Source organism: Macaca fascicularis, chromosome 10 (assembly GCF_037993035.2).
Source record: "Macaca fascicularis isolate 582-1 chromosome 10, T2T-MFA8v1.1".
In the NCBI taxonomy this organism is placed as follows: Eukaryota; Metazoa; Chordata; class Mammalia; order Primates; family Cercopithecidae; genus Macaca; species Macaca fascicularis.
In genome coordinates, this window is record NC_088384.1 from 36,291,243 (window position 1) to 36,312,949 (window position 21,707).

The following is a 21,707-nucleotide window of genomic DNA, read 5'->3' on the forward strand; positions in this document are numbered from 1 at the left end:
TTGGCACAGAAAGTCACTGACCATCTTTGGAGGAAGCATCATTTTTGGGAAACACTTCTCCATTGGATCCTGAGGCTCAGGTGGAAAACCAGGTCCTGTGTTGGGAATTTCTCTGGGAGGCTCCCTGGGTCTGGGGCTCCAGCTGCTCTCTGAGAAGAAGGTGTGGGAGGAGAGAGCATGGCCCAGCCACATCCATCCCCTCCTGCATGGTTCCTGCTGAGCAGGGTGTTCGAGGGGTGGGGGCACCAGCAGTGGTCAGGCCTGTGTTTCTGTGGATGGGGCCAGGGAGGGACACTAGGGGCATCCTAAGGAGTCTCTCTGATGGCTCCTGTTTGACTTTCCTGTGGCTGCTGTCACAAATGACCCCTAATTTAGAGGCTTAAATATCACGTATTGATTCTCTCCCTGGTATGGAGTCAGACGTCCAAAATGAATCCTAGAGTCTAAAATCAGGGTGCCAGCCAGGCCAGGCTCCTTCTGAGGGCTCTGGGGAGAATCCATTTCCAGGATTTTTCCAGCTTCTAGAGGACACCCTGGGCTCCTGGCCCCTTCCTCCAACTTCAAAGCCAGAGCTCAGCATCTTCAAGTATCTCTCCCACTCTTCTCTGTCTCTTATCACTGTCTTCTCTCACCTTCCCTCTTTCTCTCCCTTTCTTTCCCTCCACCCCCACACCTGCTCTCACTCTGATCCTCCTGCCTCCTCCTTTCCCTTATAAAGACCGCACCTTGGACCCACCCAGATAACCCAGGATCATCTTCCACCTCAGGCTCCTTCACATCCTCACATCTGTAAAGTCCCTGTGGCCACACAACACTGCACATGGACAGGTCCCGGGACTGGGACACAGCCATCCCTGGGCCCTAATTCAGCCACCCACAGCTCCTTTCCCTCCTTCCTCTCTCCTTCCGGTATGAAAAGGGAATGCAGAGAGGTTGGTCAATGAATACACAGTTACAATTAGATGCAAGGAGTGTGTTCTAATGTTGGATAGCAGAGTAGGTTGGCTATGGTTAGCAATAATGTATTGTATATTTCAAAATAGCTTCAAGAGAGAACTTCAAATATACTCAACACATAGAAATGGTAAATACTCAAGGCCATACTCCAAATTCACTGTCTTAATGATGACATGTTGGATGCAGGGAACCAAACAGCACATGCGCCTCATAAAAATCTTCAATATTATGTATCAGTATAATATTTTCTATGAATAAGAAAGGCAAAAAAAGAAGTTAAGCATAAACTAGCCATTTGACCTAACAATTCCAGCCCTAGGAATTTATCTAGAAGAAATGAAAGCATGTGTTCAAAAAGATGTATACATAAATGTTCTCAGTAGCCTCATTCACTCCAGGCAACAACTGGAAAGAACGCAAGTGTCCGTCAGCTAGAGAATGGATAGACCCTTGTGGGCTATGGATACAGTGGAGCGCTGCTCAGTTATACAAAGAAAAGAAACTATGGATACAGGCCACAGGAGGGATGGACTTCAAAACATTACAGTAAGTGAAAGAAGTAAAACTCCATGAGGGAAGTTGGTGGGTATGGACATAGTTTTGAACTGGCAGAATTTTTCTGTGTTCATTGGGGTATTTGGTACTGAGTCCCTATTGACCAGGTACTGTGCTAAGTACAGCAATTAGAGAAATGAGAAGCAGACACCATCTCCATTGTGATGAGACTCACCCGATCAGCCATTTCTGATGAACACTCAGGTACCCTGACTCTCACTGCTCACATTTGCAGGCTTTACTTTATGCCACTTAAACCTCCCTATTCCCCAAGTCTTCTTTCTTTTCCATTTTGTTTTTTAGACAGAGTCTTGCTCTGTCACCCATGCTGGAGTGCAGTGGCACCATCTTAGCTCACTGCAACATCCATCTCCTGGGTTCAAGCAATTCTCCTGCCTGAGCCTCCCGAATAGCTGGGATTATAGGTGCCCACTTCAAGGCCCGGCTAATATTTGTATTTTTAGTAGAGACGGGGTTTTGCCATGTTGGCAAGACTGGTCTCAAACTCCTCCTGACCTCAGGTGATCCGCCTGCGTAGGCCTCCCAAAGTGTTGGGATTACAGGTGTGAGCCACCGCACCTAGCCCCTAAGTCTCTTTTCTTTCCAGCTCCCCTCCTTAGACACAGCTTTTTAAAGCAATCCCTGCCATACCCATGGCTGCAATTGTTTTTTATATGCTCTGATGACAAAAAAATTTAAATGTCATTTTTTTATAGCAGCTTTATTTTACATGACACCTCATTCACTACGATTGTAAATTCAAAGTTGCTCTAAGAAAGTAATAACTAGGCCGGGCGCGGTGGCTCAAGCCTGTAATCCCAGCACTTTGGGAGGCCGAGACGGGTGGATCACGAGGTCAGGAGATCGAGACCATCCTGGCTAACTCGGTGAAACCCCGTCTCTACTAAAAAAAAAAAAAGTACAAAAAACTAGCCGGGTGAGGTAGCGGACGCCTGTAGTCCCAGCTACTCAGGAGGCTGAGGCAGGAGAATGGCCTAAACCCCGGAGATGGAGCTTGCAGTGAGCTGAGATCCGGCCACTGCACCCCAGCCTGGGTGACAGAGCGAAGTCTCCATCTCAAAAAAAAATCAATCAATAACTAAAAAGGAAAGTAATAACTAAAAAGTTGTCATATTTTAGTGTGTAAATTTTAGGAAATTTCTGTAATGGTTTGACTTTGTGTGTGCGTTTTTTTTTAAACATGACTTGTGATGTCACAGAATGGAGTTATCCTACAGAGGTTCTATCTAATTTTCTACCAGAGAGCTCCATTTCAATGCAATACTTAAGAGTCCAAAACTATCCCTTTTTTTTGAGACGGAGTCTCACTCTGTCACTCAGGCTAGAATGCAGTGGCACGATCTCGGCTCACTGCAAACTCCGCGACCTTGGTCCAAGTGATTCTCCTGCCTTAGTCTCCTGAGTAGCTGGGACTACAGGCACCCACCATCGCATCTGGCTAATTTTTGTAATTTTAGTGGAGATGCGGTTTCCCCATGTTGGCTGGGCTAGTCTCAAACCCCTGACCTCATTATCCGCCCAGCTCGGCCTCCCAAAGTGCTGGGATTACAGGCGTGAGTCATTGCACCCAACTGAAAACTATCTTATTCCCCATACCTATTCCTCTTCCTCCATTCTCTGCATAGGAGAAAGTCATTGCTATTTACCCAGTCCTTCAAACTAGAGCCTCGGCAGCCTGTTTTTCCTTTTACTTGCCCTGTTCTTCCACATCTAATCATCTAGCGCTTCCTGTTCTCTCTCCCAAATGATCACAAGACTTTTCCATCCACTGCAGTCATTTCCACTGCCTTTAGCCTTACCCGTTCTTCCAGATGAACATAATGTCTCTCTCTCTCTCTCTCTCTTTTTTTTTTTTTTTTTTTTTTTGAGACAGAATCTCTCTCACCTAGGCTGGAGTTCAATGGCATGATCTTGGCTCACTGCAACCTGTAACTCCCGGGTTCAAACAATTCTCCTGCCTCAGGCTCTTGAGTAGATGAGACCACAAGCGCCCGCTACCATGCCAGGCTAATTCTTATATTTTTAGTAGAGATGATATTAGTGATCCACCCCCCTCAGGCTCCCAAAGCCCTAGGATTACTGGCGTGAGCCACCACACCCGGTTGTACCAGGGTTTTCTATTGAGTTTCTTGCCAAGGGTGACATCCAATAATAACTCCCCCGCACTTTCCTCAGGACTGGAAAGCTCAGGCAGCCCAGGGTGAATAAAAGGCTGAGTAGTACCGTCACCACAGAGGGGCAGGGTGGCCACAAGGTGGGCAGCAGCAGGGATGGGCATTGTAAGGCATTGGGTGGGGTTGTGGGGCTGGACATTGTGAGTCACTAGCCTGACCTGGCTGTTTCCTGGTAAGCAGGTGACATAGGAAGCTTTGTGGTTATAGGCATCAGCCAGGGCCAGCAACCCTCAGTCGGTAGCTGGTAGTGGAAGAAGGAGGAGCTCCGACTGTGCGACAGCAGGTCCCTGACCTCATAGATCAGCCAGTTTGGGAGGTGGCACCAGAGTAAGGGCTGAGGCCCCAGATCTGCCTGGGGTCAGGCTGCTTCTACAAGTGCTGTGCCAGCCTCAGTAGTGTGGCTGCTCGGGCAGCACCGTTTCAGTTTCATCGAAGGCTCAAGCAGGAGTGGAGAGGAGTGTGGGTGCCCCATGGGGTGTGTACTGACCTGTTGTATCGACTCCACCTGTAGCTGGTGCAGGGGGAAGGTGGCGCCCTGTTATGAATCTGTTATTTATAAGGCTGTGGCTGCTGCAACATCAGAATCCACTAGTGTAGAGCCCGGCAAGCTGGATGTGGGAGCCACGGAGGGCCACGAACTGCAGCACATCGGCAACCAAAAGATGCCCACAGGTAAAAAAGCCACGGGTGCTGTTTCCTCTCTGGCATGCCTGTGGCCACCCTCACCCCCTTCCCATAGCCTCATCCCCAGAGACATCCTCAGCTTCCAGCTCCCTCCTGCCCATAGCCAGCTTTCCCAGATCTGGGGCATGGGGGCAAAGGCTGACTCTGCCTCTTGTCTTTGTCATTGAGGCTTTTTTGATCTAGAAAAGGGAGAGCCCTTTTTTCAATGAAAATTCAAATACCCCAATTTTGGAATCCCCATCCCATTCTCTAGCTTACCTACCTGGCCAGTTTGCTACCTAAATGAAGGAACCAGGCAAGAGTCAGATTGTTTCTTTTCTACCATCCCTTATGGTAGTTTATTTTTTAAATTTTTATTTATTTATTTATTTAGATGGAGTCTTGGTCTGTTGCCCTGGCTGGAGTGCAGTGGTGTGATCTCAGATCACTGCAACCTGTGTTTCCTGGGTTCAAGTGATTCTTTAACCTCAGCCTCCTGAATAGGGACTACAGGTGCCCGCCACTACACCTGGTTATGTTTTTGTATTTTTAGTAGAGACGGGGTTTCACCGTGTTCGCCAGAACGGCCACAATTTCCTCACCTCGTGATCCACCTGCCTCGGCCTCCCAAAGTGCTGGGATTATATGCATGAGCCACCGCGCCCAGCCCACATCTTCCATTTCTTTACACTGTGTGTGCGTCCACTGAGTCAGTGGCTGCTCATGCTCGCCCCAGCCCCTGACAGTGGGACAGTTCCCCATGGGGATCAGTACCTGATGAGTGCTGAGCCTCACTCACCTAGCTGTGCAGGAGGACTCCAGTGAGGGTGATGGGCACCAGGCTAATGATAATGTTGTCCTGAGTTCTGATGTGGCACTGGCCCTTGTCTGTCTGCTGTGGATTGGAGCATCTCTTTTTATTTATTTCTTTATTTTTCTGAGACAGAGTCTCACTGGAGTGTGCAGTGGCTGGCGTGTGCAGTGGCTCAATCTTAGCTCACTGCAACCTCCACCTCCCAGGTTCAAGTGATTCTGCAGCCTCAGTCTCCCAAGTAGCTGGGATTACAGGTATGGGCCACCATGCCTGGCTAATTTTTGCATTTTTAGTAGAGACAGGATTTCACCATGTTGGCCAGGCTGGTCTCAAACTCCTGACCTCAGGTGATCCACTGCCTCAACATCCCAAAGTGCTGGGATTACAGGTTTGAGCCACCACACCCAGCCATGAATTGGAGCATTTCTAAGGCTTGAGGTAGTCATATTATGAAATACAATGCAGTATCTTCCTGATCTTCCCTGCTTTGACCAAGTGCTGAGGAATGAGCCCAGCACTGACAGATGTTGACCTGCACTGTTCTACATGATCCCTTACACTTCTCAGAATCTGCGAGCTGACCAGAAGCCTGTGGGCTTTCTATGTGTATTTCACAGTAATGTCCATGCCAACATCTCTTGTTCCCTGTACCTTTTGCTACCCAGGGTTATGTGACCACTGGGGCCCCAGTTGATGATGGGCAAAGTTTGGTAGCTTATAGGCCACACAGTTCCAGGGGCACACATAGGTGCTGGAACTCCCTGGTGTGGGGTCCTGTCACCAAGCCTGAGTGATGACACAGTTGAGTAAAACATGCCATCAACATCGGGACCCATTTTTGGGTGCACTTTTGCCTCTTCCATTCAGGAGGTCAAAATCTGGGTTCACTCCTTTCTGCACTCTCTCCATCTAAGGAGTAGGGATATTAAACTGAGTTTCAGGTACAGCTGTGGTGAGGGAAGAAAGAGGTCATTTATGTAAAGAGTATGGTGGTGCTGAAGTTTCTCTTCCTTTCTATTAGAAGAATGACATGACTTGGGAGGCTGAGGTGAGAGGACCACATAGACCAGGAATTCAAGAAAAGTGACACTTGTACTGTGCTGGGCATGTGGGGCCACATTTTGGGGGGAAAACACACATTTACAGACACACTCACAATCACTACACATTGGTTCACCCCTAGCTACCTTCCAACCCGCCTGCACACATACCCACACCATCTAAATAATACGGCTGTCTCCAGGGACTCTAGTGGATGATCACAGCTCTTCCCTGAGCCATCTGTTTCTCACACTGCACTCCCGGTCCTCACTGTTATCAGGAACCTGAAGCCAGGCAGTCTCTCCAGACAAAAACAGGCAAGAGAGTCTCCCACAACCCATCACTTAGACTTGTCATCAGCAAGGGAGTGGTCTTAGCATATGTACAGTGTTAGAGAGGCGAATGACACACACTGGGGCCTGTCAGTGGGCAGGGGAAGGGAGAGCATCTGGATAAACAGCTAATGTATGCAGGGCTTAATACTTAGCTGATGGGTTGACAGGTGCAGCAGAGCACCATGGCACAGTTTTACCCATGTAACAAACCTGTACATCCTGCACATGTATCGCAGACCTTAAAAAAAAAAAAAAATTAGGAGGTGGATGGATTGTCTGAGGTTAGGAGTTTGAAACCAGCGTGGCCAACCTGGTGAAACCCTATCTCTACTGAAAATGCAAAAATGAGCTGGGTGTGGTGGCAGGTGCGTGTAATCCCAGCTACTCCGGAGGCTGAGGCAGGAGAATCACTTGAACCCAGGAGGCATAGGTTACAGTGAGCCGAGAACAAACCATTGCACTCCAGCCTGAGTGACTGAGCTAGACTCCGTCTCAAAAAAAACGAAAAAAAGAGAGGAGCTGTAGAGAAATATCACAGGGTGAGTACTCATACCTCTGAGACCCCTTCTGAGTAGGAGTGAGCAGGACCTGGCCTTCCTGCCTGCCGAGAGCATGGTGTGGACATCATCCTAAATGCCTCAAGAATGGAGTTTCATTGCTTTCTCTTGTCATCTCCATCTCTTTGTGCAATGATGGCAGTGACACCAGCAGAAATTGGTGAGGGGTCAGAACAGGAATCAGGTCCCCACTTGTCTGACACAGAGCAGACAGGACACAAGTCAGCAGGGATGGACTTCAGGGTCAGGACAGACACAGACAGGTCCCAGGCCTGATCTTCCTGGGGCTGGAACAGATGAGTTTTTCTTTTTCACCTCTTCTGGAAGTCACTTGAGGGATGGTCCTTGAGGAGACACTGTTGGCCAAGGGTTTTCTGGCCCAGAAATGTGTGTGTGTGGTCTTTTCTTTTTCTTTTCTTTTGAGATGGAGTCTCACTCGGGAGTGAGTGGTGCAGTCTCACTGGCTGGAGTGCAGTGGTGCGATCTCAGCTCACTGCAACGTCCACCTCCCAAGTTCAAGTAATTCTCCTGTCTCAGTCTGCCAAGTAGCTGGAATTACAGGCATGGGCCAGCATGCCCAGCTAATTTTTGTATTTGTAATAGAGACGAGGTTTCTGCATGTTGGCCAGGCTGGTCTCGAGCTCCTGACATCAGGTGATCCACTCGCCTGTGCCTCCCAAAGTGCTGGGATTACAAGTGTGAGCCACCATGCCTGGCTGAAATGTGTTTCAATGGGACTGACCTCATAACACTGGGCCTGTAGCTGCAGCACTCCCAAGTAGCAGGGGAGGTGGGGAGGGACATGAGTTCCAGTGCACCAGGAGCTCAGCAAAGGGATGGTGATGGATTCCAGAGTCCAGCTCATCCTTGCAACCCTTCTGTGGAATCCAGAACACATTAGTTTCCACTTATTGTATAGAAGGTTTGGAATCTTCAGTGTCAAACTCTGTCTGTGTTATATTTTCCCACACTGTGGATAGAGGAACCCTGGCTATGGGTGTTTCCTGCCAGGGCAGTGACTGTGTCTTCCTCATTAGTCCTTATCCCAGAGGTCAGTCCTGGGGAGAACCTGTTAGGCCCCATGGGCATTGTAGTGAACACATCCCTGGGATGAGTTCAAGGTCAGCCCTGGGCCTGGATCTAGCACAGGTGTGGAAATGTTCCCTTCTCAGTCTGTCCAGCCTGTTGAGCCCTACACCAATCCTGGAGCCTGCCCCAGCTCCTGAGTCAGGGTCCCTGGAGATGAGGTTGAGCTCTTGAGGACAGTGAAGTGCCTCTGGCCCTCGGCTCCTGCTGCTCTGATCCTGTCTAGACAGGGTGTGCAGGGCCACGCTCTTCGCTTGTGTGCACGTGCGCCCCCTGCTGGCATCCCTCTGTACCTGGATATTGTCCTCATTGTTATATCCCCGGACCCACAGGACCTTTTGCAGATGTCCAGTAAGTATCCATAAATTTATGGTAGGAGCAGAGCTGCGAACTATTTTGCAAGAAAACACCAGGCGAGGAGAGTCATGTCTTCCTCATGTCTGGGTCTCCTGTGCCGTCTAGTGCGGTTCTCAGTCATATATGTGCCTCTTCATATTTAAATACATTTAAATATTTTCAATTAGAAGTTCAGGGCTGGGCGTGGCATCTCATACCTGTAATTCCAGCACTTTGAGAGGCCGGGGCGGGTGGATCAGCTGAGGTCAGGAGTTCGAGACCAACCTGGCCAACATGGTGAAACCCCATCTCTACTAAAAATGCAAAAATTTGCCCATGTGTGGTGGTGCATGCCTGTAATCCCAGCTACTCAGGAGACTGAGACAGAAGAATCGCCTGAATCCGGGAGGTGGAGGTTGCAGTGAGCCGAGATCATGCCATTGTACTCCAACCTGGGCAGCAAGAGTGAAACTCTATCTCGAAAAAAAAAAAAGAATTTCAGAACTTCATTACAGCAGCTGCCATGCAATCCCTCAGCAGCTTTCTGTTCATGCACCGGAGAGATTTCCATCCCCGCAGAATGTTCTTTCACATCTGCTGTAAGCCTGGCTGAGGGGCTGATTATTGAACTCCTCTAACTCAAAGCGTGCACCTTACAGTGGGAATCTCAGGGCTGTGAGATTGGAGGTGAGACCTATAATGGGCCATTGGAAGGAAAAAGTTGAAAGGTGGTTCCTTCAGTTCCTCTTTCTCACTTGAAGCCTGGCAAGTGTGAGCAATGCCTTTCTAGAGACCTCTGACTCCCCAGAGCCCAGGGAGAGTCTGACAACACCGAGGGAAGGGCAGAGTGATCTCGTACAACCCAGTGTGGCCTCACCTGGAGTAGGAGGGTGGGCGAGGTGCTCTCTGGAATAACTTCTTGTGGAGTTTTTGTCTCTAAAGATTGGCCAATGGACACCGTCCATGAGGGCAGCTGCATTGAGGCAGACCTGCAGGTAGAGCATGATAGTCTAGGAGGATCTCTGGGAGCAGTTGGGTGACACCTGTTGCTTTGGAAATCAGGAAAAGGTCAATGAAGTCAGAACCAAAGGAAATATGTGTAGAAGTGTGACTTGTTCCTTTTGTATTTTAATAAGATAGAGATGAGGTCATTTGCCTCCATGGGCTTTGTGTGCTGTGTTTGTAACCCTTTTTTTCCTTACTCTGGTGTTTAATGGTTACCTTTCCCAGAAGGCCAGTTTTTCCTGTCTATGTCACAGCAAACATCAAAGCCTTGACTTGAGAATGCAGAGTCTTATTAGGTCCAGGCACTGACTAAGATGCGAGGTATCTGGTGACACTCCCTCATGCTCACTACTTGAACGTAGTTGTTTCTCTGAGATGGTCTCAGAATCTTCAGTCCCACGCTCCATATGCCGCATCCAGCAAAGCTTCCTGAGGGACTCACAGTCTCCAACCACCAGGGCACTGACATTAACTCTGTGTCCTTTTAGGCCCCCCTGAGGGCCACCTGAGTTTAAAATCTCTGCCACCAAGTGAGGAAGATAATGATGATGCCCAGGTAAGACCCCATTTCTTTGCATTCTAAGGAAATGCTGCTTTCCTAATGTGAGAAACAAACTCACCCATCCACACCCAAAGAATGGACTCAGAGGCCTACAGAACAGAGAAAGTAAGAATTTTAATGATGGTCTTGCAAGATATATCTATAAATAGAAATATATATCTATAAATATATATATTTATGGTTGTCTTACTGCATTTTCTGGAAGCCCACAATGCATTGCCATCCTAGTCAGCTCAGGGGCTCTTCAAGTATTTGACTTACTACCTAAGGAGCTGAGCAGGCTGATAAGAACAGACCAAGCGAGCTGTTTTGCATGCTAGTAAACTTTTAACTTAGCCTATACTTCTTTGTTAAAGTGAGGACAACTAAGCGGGGTGGAAGGGGGACCCAGCAAGCCGGCATTGCCCATCCAACCACGAGCCTAGTATTTCTTCTGTCCTTTGCTGAGCTAAACAACTTCAAGGCACTTTGTCTTAAAAATGGACCACTGTATACACTATTTCCTTCAGCTGATTTCTTTCCTTCTCAATTAATTTTGGTATAAAATATGACAGGACACATTATGTATGACATACACAATAGTCCTTCTTGGGGTGGAGTTCACTGGGAATGTCTTCCCATCTAATACATGACATGGTAGGATGTTTTTGAATGACAGCATCCATCATCAACTGTAATGCAGAGGCATTTTCGTCCACACCGGTTTTCCTCTTCGAATTAGGCATTGTGAGTTTACCAATCTAAATCAACTTCAAAGAAATTCTGTGGGAAAAGCTCTTGTCTTTTCCATACATGTCCTCTATGCTAGAGTGTTTTGTCTTTGACATGGACTTAACCACTGTTTCAAAAGTAGTTTTCTGAAGTCATCAAGAGACTAACAGATCTGTGTAAGGGGGCGGCAGAATTGATCTGATCCTCATAGCATCTTCTTTTGTCTCATTGCAGATTTTACCACCACCTGTCCTGGGTACATACCTTGAACCAAATCACTTTCTGAGAAACAAATTTGCTGGCTTGAATATATAGAAACCTTAATCTGGATTCCTGTTAAAAAATGTTGGGGGTCTGTTGAGAGTAAATGATTTTGCAAGTGTATAGCTATGACCAGAGCGGCTGTATTAATGTGTGTGAACCTAGAGGACCAACCAGGAGATTTTGTGTGAGCCAGTGAGTCTTCACTGGGAGGAGGAGAAGTGAGTGCACCTCTCACTGACTTATCCTGATGTTGATGGTTCTAGAGAGTGGATTCTGGAAAATCTCAGCAGGGAAGAGGATGCCTTTCCAAGTAGGCAACAAGACTTCAGATGGGGTCTAATAAAACAGCATTTCCAAGAACCTTCATGTTATACCTGCTGCTTGGGAGGCTTAGGGAGGGAGTAGAAAGAGAAAAAGAAAAAGTTAATATAAGCCACGTTTGTTATTTTCAGAGTTTAATGTCATCATGGTGAGGAGTATTATGTTCATGGGCTTTTGAGTATCCTGTGTTTTCAATCACCTGTTCTTGGTTTATTATTTAAAGATGATTTTTCAGAGAATACCTGCTCTTTTCTGCCTGTGCCACTGCAAAATATCAGAGCCTTTGGTTTGGGACACAGTTCTGTGACAGGCAGTTACTTAATCCTGAATATAAAACTCTTCTGCGGTGTGCCCAGATGCATAGGAGAGATTGATCCACACATTATGAACATAGGTTTCATGACAGCACATTCATTTTTCTGTCCTTGCTGTTTACCTCTGGTATCAAGACATCTCCTTGGGCATGGAGGACAGAATGAAAATTCACTGTGGGCTCACTGAAAAGCTCCAGTGTCTTAGAAATGGAGGGAGAAACACAGCCTTGAGCACACTGTCAGTATTCCATTTCTTCATGTGAATGAGAATATGCAGTTTTACCATCATTTGTGGAAGTCGTTTTCCTTTCCCCATTGTGTATTCTTGGCACCTTTGTTGAAGATCAGCTGACTCTGTATGTATGCATTTAATTCTGTGCTGTCGATTCTATATCTGTGATACTTATGGGTGCCCCCCACAGTAGAAGCATGCTGTCTGAATTTTTCTGTTTTTTTTTTTATTTTTATTTTTAGATTTCAATCTCATGAATGTGCATCTTCCAACACTATTCTTTTTCAATGTTGCCATGGCTATTTGAGGCACATAAAAGTTCATTAAAATCTTAGGATTATCTTTTCCATTTCTGCACAGATGGCTATTGCCAGTTTGGTAGCAGTTGTTGTTAGTCTGTAGATCATGTGTGTAGTATTGTGTGTTAGTCAGGTTTAGTCTTCCTATCCATGAATATGGGAAACCTTTCAACTTATTTCTATGTTCTTTACTTTCTAGAATCTTTATGTTGACAGCTGATTAGTTAGATTTAATGTGACTGATATGAATTTGTGATTTCTTTTTTTGTTTTTTTGTTTTTGAGACAGAGTCTCACTCTGTCACCATACAGGTATGCAGTGATATGATCTCTGCTCACTGCCACCTCCACCTCCCGGGTTCAAGTGATTCTCCTGCCTTATATTCCTGAGTAGCTGGGTCTACAGATGCATGCCACCACATCCAGCTAATTTTTGTAGTTTTAGTAGAGATGTGATTTTACCTTGTTGGCTGGGATGGTCTTGATCTCTTGATCTCATGATCCACCCACCTTGGCCTCCCTAAGTGCTAGGATTACGAGCATGAGCCACCGTGCCTGGCCAAATTTGTATCTTTTGCCAATATTTTGTCTGTCTGAATGATTATGCATCAAATAAAAAATATTATGTATGCTACTTAACCAAAAATCACCCCCATACTCAGGGACAGTTTTTCATGAATTTGCTCATTTTCTATTGGTATGCATTTCCTCATTTCAGTAGCTCATGTATATTTGAACCTGGAAACTTATCCTCATGGCAGAAAGTTTTTAGAGTCATGTCTCTCAGCTTCACTGGTGTAGGTTGCGCAAGCTGTGTGAGCTTGGCCTGTTTGAATGAAGCCTGATCTTTAGGGAATCTCCTGAGGGAGAGCGACACAGAGCTGCTGAAGCCCTTGATCACAGGAACCCAAAAAATTGTGTGCACACACCATGGTTCCAGAAGAAGACTTACAAAGAGGAAATCATGACTATTTTTCATTTTAGCATTTTAATACTTAATTTTTTAAATGACCTCTATGAAAAAGAAATTGTGATCTGTCTGGTGCCGTGACTCATGCCTGTAATCCCAGCACTTTGGGAGGCTGAGGTGGGCAGATTATGAGGTCAGGAGATGGAGACCATCCTGGCTAACATGGTGAAATCCCGTCTCTACTGAAAATACAAAAAAGTTACCCAGGCGTGGTGTCGGGTGCCTGTAGTCCCAGCTACTCCAGAGTCTGAAGTAGGAGAATGGTGTGAACCCAGGAGGTGGAGCTTGCAGTGAGCCAATATCGTGCCACAGTACTCCAGCCTGGATGACAGAGTGAGACTCCGTTTCAGAAACAAACAAACTGACAAATGAACAAACAAACAAACAAAACTGTGTGATCAGTAGAACAGAGTAATTTGGGTAAAATTGAATCCTTTCCACCAATAAATTAAGTAAGTAATCCTTTAAAGGAGATGCTACATGTAGTACCAGCGTAACTGGGTCCTAATGTACTTACACAGTCTTGAATACATTAAGAAAATGCTGTTTGTTTCGTAGAGTTTCAAAACATTTGAGACGGAGGAAGGCACTCTTCCATTGACCCTTAGTGTGTGCTTTATTTCCATTTTGGGTTGACTGTTTTGTGTTGCTGCATGATGTCTTTAGTACAAGGCCAAGGCCTCCATGTCTCATGTCTTTCCTGATCCCCTCCTTTGCCATCCCTCTTCCACTCAGGGGAATAGCCCAGCATCAACTCAGTTCATGCTTGTTAATCAACCACCTCCATACACCACATCCAGAAAAGCTCCCTGAGTGACTCACAGTCACCAACCATCGGTGCACTGATCTTTCTTGTGTCCTTCCAGCTTTTTCTATGGACAACCTGAGTTTAGTATGCCTACCACCAAGTGAAGATGATGACTGGGGTGATGATGATGATGGTGATGATGATGTCCAGGTAAGAACACCTTTCTTTGTCTTGTAAGGAAATGTTGGTTTTCTGATGTGAGAAACAAACTCACCAGTCCAAACCCAAAGAATGGACTCAGGGAGCTGAAAAACAGCAAGAGTGAGATTTTCTTTCCTTTTTTTTTTTTTTTTTTTGTCCTTTTGAGACAGAGTCTCGCTCAGTTGGCCAGGCCGGAGTGCAGTGGTGCCATCTCAGCTCCATCTCCTGGGCTCAATGAATTCTCCTGCCACAACCTCCCGAGTAGCTGGGATTACACACATGTGTCCCCATGCCCAGCTAATTTTTGTATTGTTAGTGGAGATGGTGTTTCAGCATGTTGGCCAGACTGGTCTCGAACTCCGGACCTCAGGTAATCTGCCCACCTCAGCTTCCCAAAGTGTTGGGATTACAGGTGTGAGCCACTCCACCTGGCAGAAAGTGAGACTTTTAATGACAGTGTTGCAAGATCCGGTGTCTGATGGGCAGACACACCCAGCACACTTTCCACAAGCAATTTATCCCCTAGTGTGCAGGTCCCTCCCCTGGTTCCTCATAGGCTGAGAACTGTGGGGTCACAATCTTCCCAGGTGTTGCCTATTGATTTTTGGGGAGAGACTTTAGGTATTTTTCTAGAGTTGTCTTACTGCATTTTGTTGCAGCCCACAATGCATTGCTATCCTAGTCAGCTCAGGGGCACTTCAAGTATTTGACTTATGACCTAAGTAGCTGGGCAGGCTGAGAAGAACAGACAAAACGAGCTATTTTCTGGCTAGTAAACTTTCATCTTAGACTAATCTTCTTTGGTTGAAGTGAGGGCAACTAAATGGGGAGGAGAGGGGCCCCAATGAGCAGGTATTGCCTATCCAATCAGGAGCCTGGCACATCCTATTTCTTCTATCCTTTGCTGACCTAAACCGGTTCAAGGCACTTTGTGTTAAAAATGGACCACTGTATACATTATTTCCTTCATCTGATTTCTTTCCTTCTCAATTAATTTTGATATAATAATATGACAAGGCACATTATGTACGACACACACTATTCTCTTTGTGAGGATGGAGTTCAGTGGCAGTTTCCTTTCATCTAATACATGACACACTAGGATGGTTTTGAAGGACAGCATCCATCACCAACTGTAATGCAGAGATGTTTTCCTCCACACCAGTTTTTCTCCTTGGATTAGGCATTGTGCATTTACCAACCTAAACCAACGTCAAGGATAAATTTTGTGGGAAAAGCTCTTGTTTTTTCCATGAGTGTCCTCTATTCTAGAATGTTTGGCCTTTGACTTTGACTTTGACTCACCACTGTTTCACAGGTAGTTTTCTGAAGTCATCAAGAGACTCACAGAACTGTGTAAGGGGTGCAGCAGAATTGATCGGATCCTCATGGCATCTTCTTTTGTCTCATTGCAGATTTTACCATCACCTGTCCTGGGTATGTACCTTGAACTAACTCACTTTCTGAGAAACAGACTTGCTGGCTTTACTATATAGAAACCTTAATCTGGGTTCCTGTTAAACAATATTGGGGATCTGGTGAGAGCAAATGATTTTGCAAGTGTACACGTATGACCAGAGGGGCTGTAGAAATGTGTGTGAGCCCAGAGGACCAACCAGGAGATTTTGTGTAAGCCGTTGTGTCTTCACCTGGAGGCGGAGTAGTGAGTGCACCTCTCCCTGATTTATCCTGATGTTGGTCGTTCTAAAGAGTGGATTCTCGAGAATCTCAGCAGGGAAGAGTATACCTTTCTAGGTAAGTAAGAAGATTTCAAGTGCGGTGTAATAACACAGCATTTCCAGGAGCCTTCATGTTATACCTGCTGCTTGGGAGGCTGAGGGAGGGTGTAGAAAGAGAAAAAGAAAAAGTAAACGTAAGTGAAGTTTGTTCTTTTGAGTTTATGAGATTTTGAGTATCCTGTGTTTTTGATCACCTCTTCTTATTTATTATTTAAAGATGATCTTTTTAGAACACCTGCTCTTTCCTGCCTCTGCCACTGCAAAATCTCAAAGCCTTTAGTTTAGGACAGAGTTCTATCACAGGCAGTTACTTAATGCTGGAGACAAAATTCTGTGGTGTGCCCAGAGGCATAGGAGAGATTGATCCTCACCTTATGAACTGTTAAGTTTCCTGGCAGCACACTCATTTGTCTGTTTTTCCCTGCTTACCTCTGGTATCAAGAGCTCTTCCTCGGCGTGGAGGACAGAATGAAAATTCAATCTGGGCTCAGTGCAAAAGCTCCAGTGTCTTGGAAATGGAGGGAGAAGCACAACCTTGAGGACTCTATCAGCATTCTATTTCTTCATTTGAATGAGAATGTGCAGTTTTACCATCATTTGTTGAAGAGGCTTTCCTTTCCCCCGATTGTGTATTTTTGACACCTTTGTTGAAGATCAATTTACTGTATATGTGTGCATTTAATTCTGGGCTCTCTATATCTGTGAAACTTATGAGTGCCCCTATGCTAGAAACAAACTCTCTGTATTTCTGCATTTTGTGTGTGTGTGTGTGTGTGCATTTCAATCTCATGAACCTGCATCCTATAACACTATTTTTTTAACGTCATCATGGTTACATAAGGCACATAAAATTCATTAAAATTGTAGGATTATCTTTTCCATTTCTCCACTGATGGGTGTTACCAGTTTGCTAGTAATTGTTGTGAGTCTGTAGATCATTGTGTAGTATTGTGTGTTAGTCAGGTTTAGTCTTCCTATCCATGAATACAGGATGCCTTTCCACTTATTTGTACCTTCCTTATTTGCTAGGATCTTCATGTTGACAGATGATAAGTTAGATTTAACATGACTGATAAGAATTTTTGATTTCCTATACCAATATTTTGTATGTCTGAATGAATAGGCATCGTATATAATTATATATATATATAGAGAGAGAGAGAGAGAGAAAGAGAGAGAGAGAGATGGGGGGGGGAGAGAGAGAGAGAGAGAGAGAGATGGAGGTTCACTCTTCTTGCCCAGGCTGGAGTGCAATGGCATGATCTCGGCTCACTGTAACATCTGCCTCCCAGGTTCAAGCAATTCTCCTGCCTGAGACTCCTGAGTAGCTGGGATCACAGGCGCTCACCACCATGCCTGGCTAACTTTTTGTATTTTTAGTAGAAATAGGGTTTCACCATGTTGGCCAGGCTGGTCATGACCTCCTGACCTCAGGTCATCCCCCTGCCTCAGCCTCCCAAAGTGCTGGGATTACAGGTGTGAGCCAGAGTACTCGGCCAAAAAAATAATTTTTATGTAAGCTAGTTAACCAAAAATCACCCCCATACTCATGTACATTTTTTCATGAATTTGTTCATTTCTATTGGTATACATTTCCTCATTTCAGTAGATAATGTGTATTTGAACTTTTAAACTTATCTTCATGGCAGAAAGTGGTCAAAGTCAAGTCTCTCAGCTTCACTGGTGTATGTAGAGCTGGCTGTGTGAGCTTGGCCTGTTTGAATGAAGCTTGATTTTTAGGGAATCTCCCCAGGGAGAGTCACACAGGAGGTGCTGAAGCCCCTCATCACAGGGCCCCAAAAGGGTGTGTAGAAGTCGTTCTAGAATAAGACTTACAAATGGGAAATCATGACTATTTTTAATTGTAGCGTTTTAATATTGAATTTTTTAATGATCTCTATGAAAAAGAATGTGTGATTAATAGAATAGAGTGCTTTGGGTAAAATTGAGTCCATTTCACCCCTAAAATAGGCTTTTAATCAAGTAGTAAATCCTTTAAAACAGATGCTAAATGTAGTATCAGCATGATTAGATTCTAGTGTACTGACACGGTCTTGAATACACTAATTAATGGCTGTTCGTTTAGAAGAGTTTCAAAACATTTGAGAGGCAGAAAGGCACTCTTCCATTGACCCTCAGTGTGCATTTTAGTTCCATTTTGGGTTGACTGTTTTGTGTTGCTGCCCGATGCCTCTAGTACGAAGCCAAGGTCTCCATGTCTCATGTCTTTCCAGCTCCCCTCCTCTGCCATCCATCTTCCACTCAGAGGAATAGCCCAGTATCAACTCAGTCCATTCTTGTATATCAACCACCTCCATACACCACATCCAGCAAAGCTCCCTGAGTGACTCACAGTCACCAACCACCGGTGCACTGATCTTTCCTCTGTGTCCTTCCAGCTCGTCCTGAGGATGGCCTGTTTTTAAGATGCTCACCACAATGCAAAGATGAAGATGAAGATGATGATGATGGTGATGTTGATTGTGATGATGATGATGATGATGATGTCCAGGTAAGATCCCCCTTTTTTGTCTTCTACATCAATGTTGCTTTCCTGATTCTTTACTTCTCAATTAATTTTGATTTGAAAACCTGGCAATGTACATTATGTACACTGTACACTATTGTCTTTGTGGGGCTGGAATTCAGTCAGCGTGTCTTCCCAACTGATACATGGTACACTATGCTGCTTTTAAATGACAGCATGCATTATCAACTGCAATATTGAGGCATTTTCCACAATACCAGTTTTCCTCCTTGGATGAAGCATTGTGCGTTTGCATATCAAATTAAATTTAAAGGTAAATTCTGTGAATAGAGGTCTTGTTTTTCTATAGCTATCCTCTGTGCTAGTCTTTGGGGATTTTGACCTATGGCTCAATCACTGTACTGCCTTCTGGTTTTTTATCATTGTCAAGAGAATAACAGATCTGTGTGAAGCGCACAGCAGAATCTGATTCTCATAATGTTTTCTTTTATATAATTGCAGATAAGATCTTGGAAAGGAAAAGGTATGTACCATGAAATAACTCACTTCCCGAGGGAAAAACTTGCTAGCTTCATTGTATAGAAACCTGTTTCTGGGTTCCTGCTGGGAAAGAGGCTTGGGATTCTCATGAAAGTGATTTTGCCAGTATAGAACTCTGGCCCAAGAAGCTGTAGGAAGGTTTGTCAATCCAGAAGAAAGATGAGGGGATCATGGAAGAAGCAGCCTGGGGTGGGAGAAAAGCCCATCATTCAGCTTCAGCTAACGTAGGAGGAGTGGGTGAGTCACACTCTCTAATGACTTATCCTGGTGTTTTTGTTTCTAAAGACTTGATGCTGGAGAGTATAAGTGATGTGGAGACTCATCCAGGTAGGGAACTATGTGCCAGTAAAAACCCAATGGGGAAAGGTTCCCAGGAGCCTCCAGGTTATCCCTGCTGATTGTGAGGAGGGGCTGAAGGAGGGGGTATGAAATCAGAAGGAAAATGGAAATGTGTGTGAGGTCTGGCTTATTGTTTTCAGTTTCTTGGCATCATGGTAAGAACTGTCTGTATGGGCTATGAGGGTGCTGCATTCATGAGAGATTCTCTTTGCAGTCCACCCGCTCTTTTCTTTTTGTGGAACATCAGAGCCTTTGGTTTAGATTAGTCAATACTCCTTGGGATTGGTCACAAGGGGTGTAGGCTTAAGCACTGGGTGTCATCTGTGATGAAAGGAATCTGGGGGACACAGCTCTCTCACAGGCATTTCCTGGAACCTAGAGACCACAGTTCTTCTGCTGTGTGCCACGGGGAAATGGAGAATCACCCTCTAAACTTTCAGGACTTGTTAGTGCACATTCATGTTTCTGTCCTCACTGTGCGCTCCTGGTTTAAAGGGATCTCCTGGGGTGGACGGCGGGGTGAATATTCACTCTAGGCTCACTGGTAAAACTCCAGGCTCCTTTGAAGGGAGGAGGAAAGTTTGACCTTGAGCACATTTCCAGCCTCCACTTCCAACCCAGTCACAGATTCTGAGCTGAGGCTTCTTTCTCCCCAGTTCTCTAATTTTGGGGGAAGCCAAGAGTTCCCACAAAAGATGGTATCACACTACTTCCTGTCTTCAAAAATTTGGCTTTGGTTTTGTTCTGTAAGTTGACATTCATCACTCAAGTTCTAGACTTTTTGTTTGTTTCTTTCTTTCTTTTTTCTTTTTTTTGAGTATTTGGATTGCTGTTCTTGCCTTGGTTTGCTAAACATAATAAGCCCCGGGTCTATCCATGCTGCTTAGGACATGATTGTGTGTTCTTCTTATGGCTGTGTAGTATTTTGTGATGTGTATGCACCACATTAAAAAAAAAACAAAAACAAAAACTGAAATCCACTGTTGCTGGTCACCTAGGACGCTTCCACATCTTTGTTCTTGTGAATGGCATGGCCATGAATGCGGGAGAGCATGTGTCTTTTGATAGAATGATTTATTGTCTTTTGGGTAGATACCAAGTGTCGTGGAATTGCTGGGTCTGATGGTAGTTCTGTTTTAAGTTTTTTGAGAATCTCTCAACTGGTTTCCACAGTGTGAACTAGTTTTCACATTGACCAAGAGTGTAGCAGCGTTCCCTTTCCTTTGCTGCCTCACCGGCATGTTGTTTTGACTTTGGAAAATTACCCATTGTGACCAACGTGAGATGATATCTTATTGTGTTTGGGAGTTGCATTGCACTGAGGTTGTGCATTTTTTCATGTTGGTTGATCACTTGAACGTCTTCTTTTTTTTTTTTTTTTTTGAGACAGTATCTCACTTTGTTGCCCAGACTGGAGTGCAGTGGTGCAATCTTGGCTCACTGCAACCTCTGCCTCCTGGGTTCAAGTGATTCTCCTGCCTCAGCTTCCTGAGTAGCTGGGATTACAGACAACTGTCACCACGCCCACCTAATTTTTGTATGTAGATAAGGGGTTTTACCATGTTGGCCAGGCTGGTCTCAAACTCCTGACCTCAGGTGATCCACCCACCTCAGCCTCCCAAAGTCCTGGGTTTACAGGTGTGAGCCACCGTGCCTGAGTAGCAGTGATTGTTTTTGTAAGGTAAAGTCAATAACAAAAACTAGAGTTTTTGACTTCTGTTGTTGGAAGTGGTTTTTTTTCTATTTTTCTCTTTTGTCTGTTGTTTGCTTTTATATCCTGTGAGCCTAGATTCAGGTTTTCCTCACTTAAGCTCACTCTGTGTTTTCCTGCAGCAGTATTATGCTTTTAGGTCTTGTGTTTAGGGTTTAATGTATTTCGAGTTTGTGTTTGTGTATTGTATAACGTTAACGTCTTATTTCATTCTTTTGTATGTGGCTATCCAGTCATTTCAGACTGCTCAATTGAATAGACTGCTGACTCCTCATCTCATCCTTTTTCCCCTTGGGGACACAGTCCCACTCATGCTGTCACCCAGACTGGAGTGCAGTGTTGAGATCTCAGCTCTCTGCCACCTCCGCCTCCTTGCTTCGAGTGATTCTCCTGCCTCATCTTCCCAAGTGGCTGGGATTGCTGCTGTGCACCACCACACCTGACTAATATCTTTTGTATTTTTACTAGAGATAGGATTTCACCATTTTGGCCAAGCTGGTCTGAAACTCCTGACCTCAAGAGGGCCACCCAACTCGGTCTCTGAAACTGCTGGAAGTACTGGTGTGAGCCACAGCACATGGCCTCATTGCATCTTCTAGGCATTCTTTGAAAAAGAATGTGTTGACTGCAGGTATGTGTTTAGATTCTCTTAAGTCCCTAGGTTGATGGATTCATTTTTATGCCACTACTGTAGTCTTTGGATGAGTGGAGGTGTTACATGTAAT

The 21,707-nt window shown here is 45.2% G+C and overlaps 1 protein-coding gene across 5 annotated transcripts in view; it reads left to right on the forward strand.

Moving 5' to 3' along the window:
- The window catches only part of LOC107126511 (aspartate-rich protein 1-like), a 61,668-nt gene that overhangs the window by 20,630 nt on the left and 19,331 nt on the right, over positions 1 to 21,707 (forward strand). The window contains exons 6-14 of one of the 5 annotated variants that reach the window (XM_074003210.1): positions 1,356 to 1,503; positions 4,219 to 4,379; positions 10,033 to 10,100; positions 11,052 to 11,073; positions 11,345 to 11,391; positions 14,083 to 14,174; positions 14,336 to 14,535; positions 15,581 to 15,602; positions 18,304 to 21,613. In XM_074003210.1, coding sequence (XP_073859311.1) covers positions 1,484 to 1,503; positions 4,219 to 4,379; positions 10,033 to 10,100; positions 11,052 to 11,073; positions 11,345 to 11,391; positions 14,083 to 14,103 — 339 coding nt within the window. In that variant the 5' untranslated portion in view covers positions 1,356 to 1,483 and the 3' untranslated portion in view covers positions 14,104 to 14,174; positions 14,336 to 14,535; positions 15,581 to 15,602; positions 18,304 to 21,613. Of the gene's footprint in view, positions 1 to 491; positions 1,504 to 4,218; positions 4,380 to 10,032; positions 10,101 to 11,051; positions 11,074 to 11,344; positions 11,392 to 14,082; positions 14,175 to 14,335; positions 14,536 to 15,580; positions 15,603 to 18,303; positions 21,614 to 21,707 lie in introns of those variants that run through there. The other 4 variants (XM_074003209.1, XM_065522578.2, XR_012418404.1 and 1 more) reach the window with 4 other exon arrangements.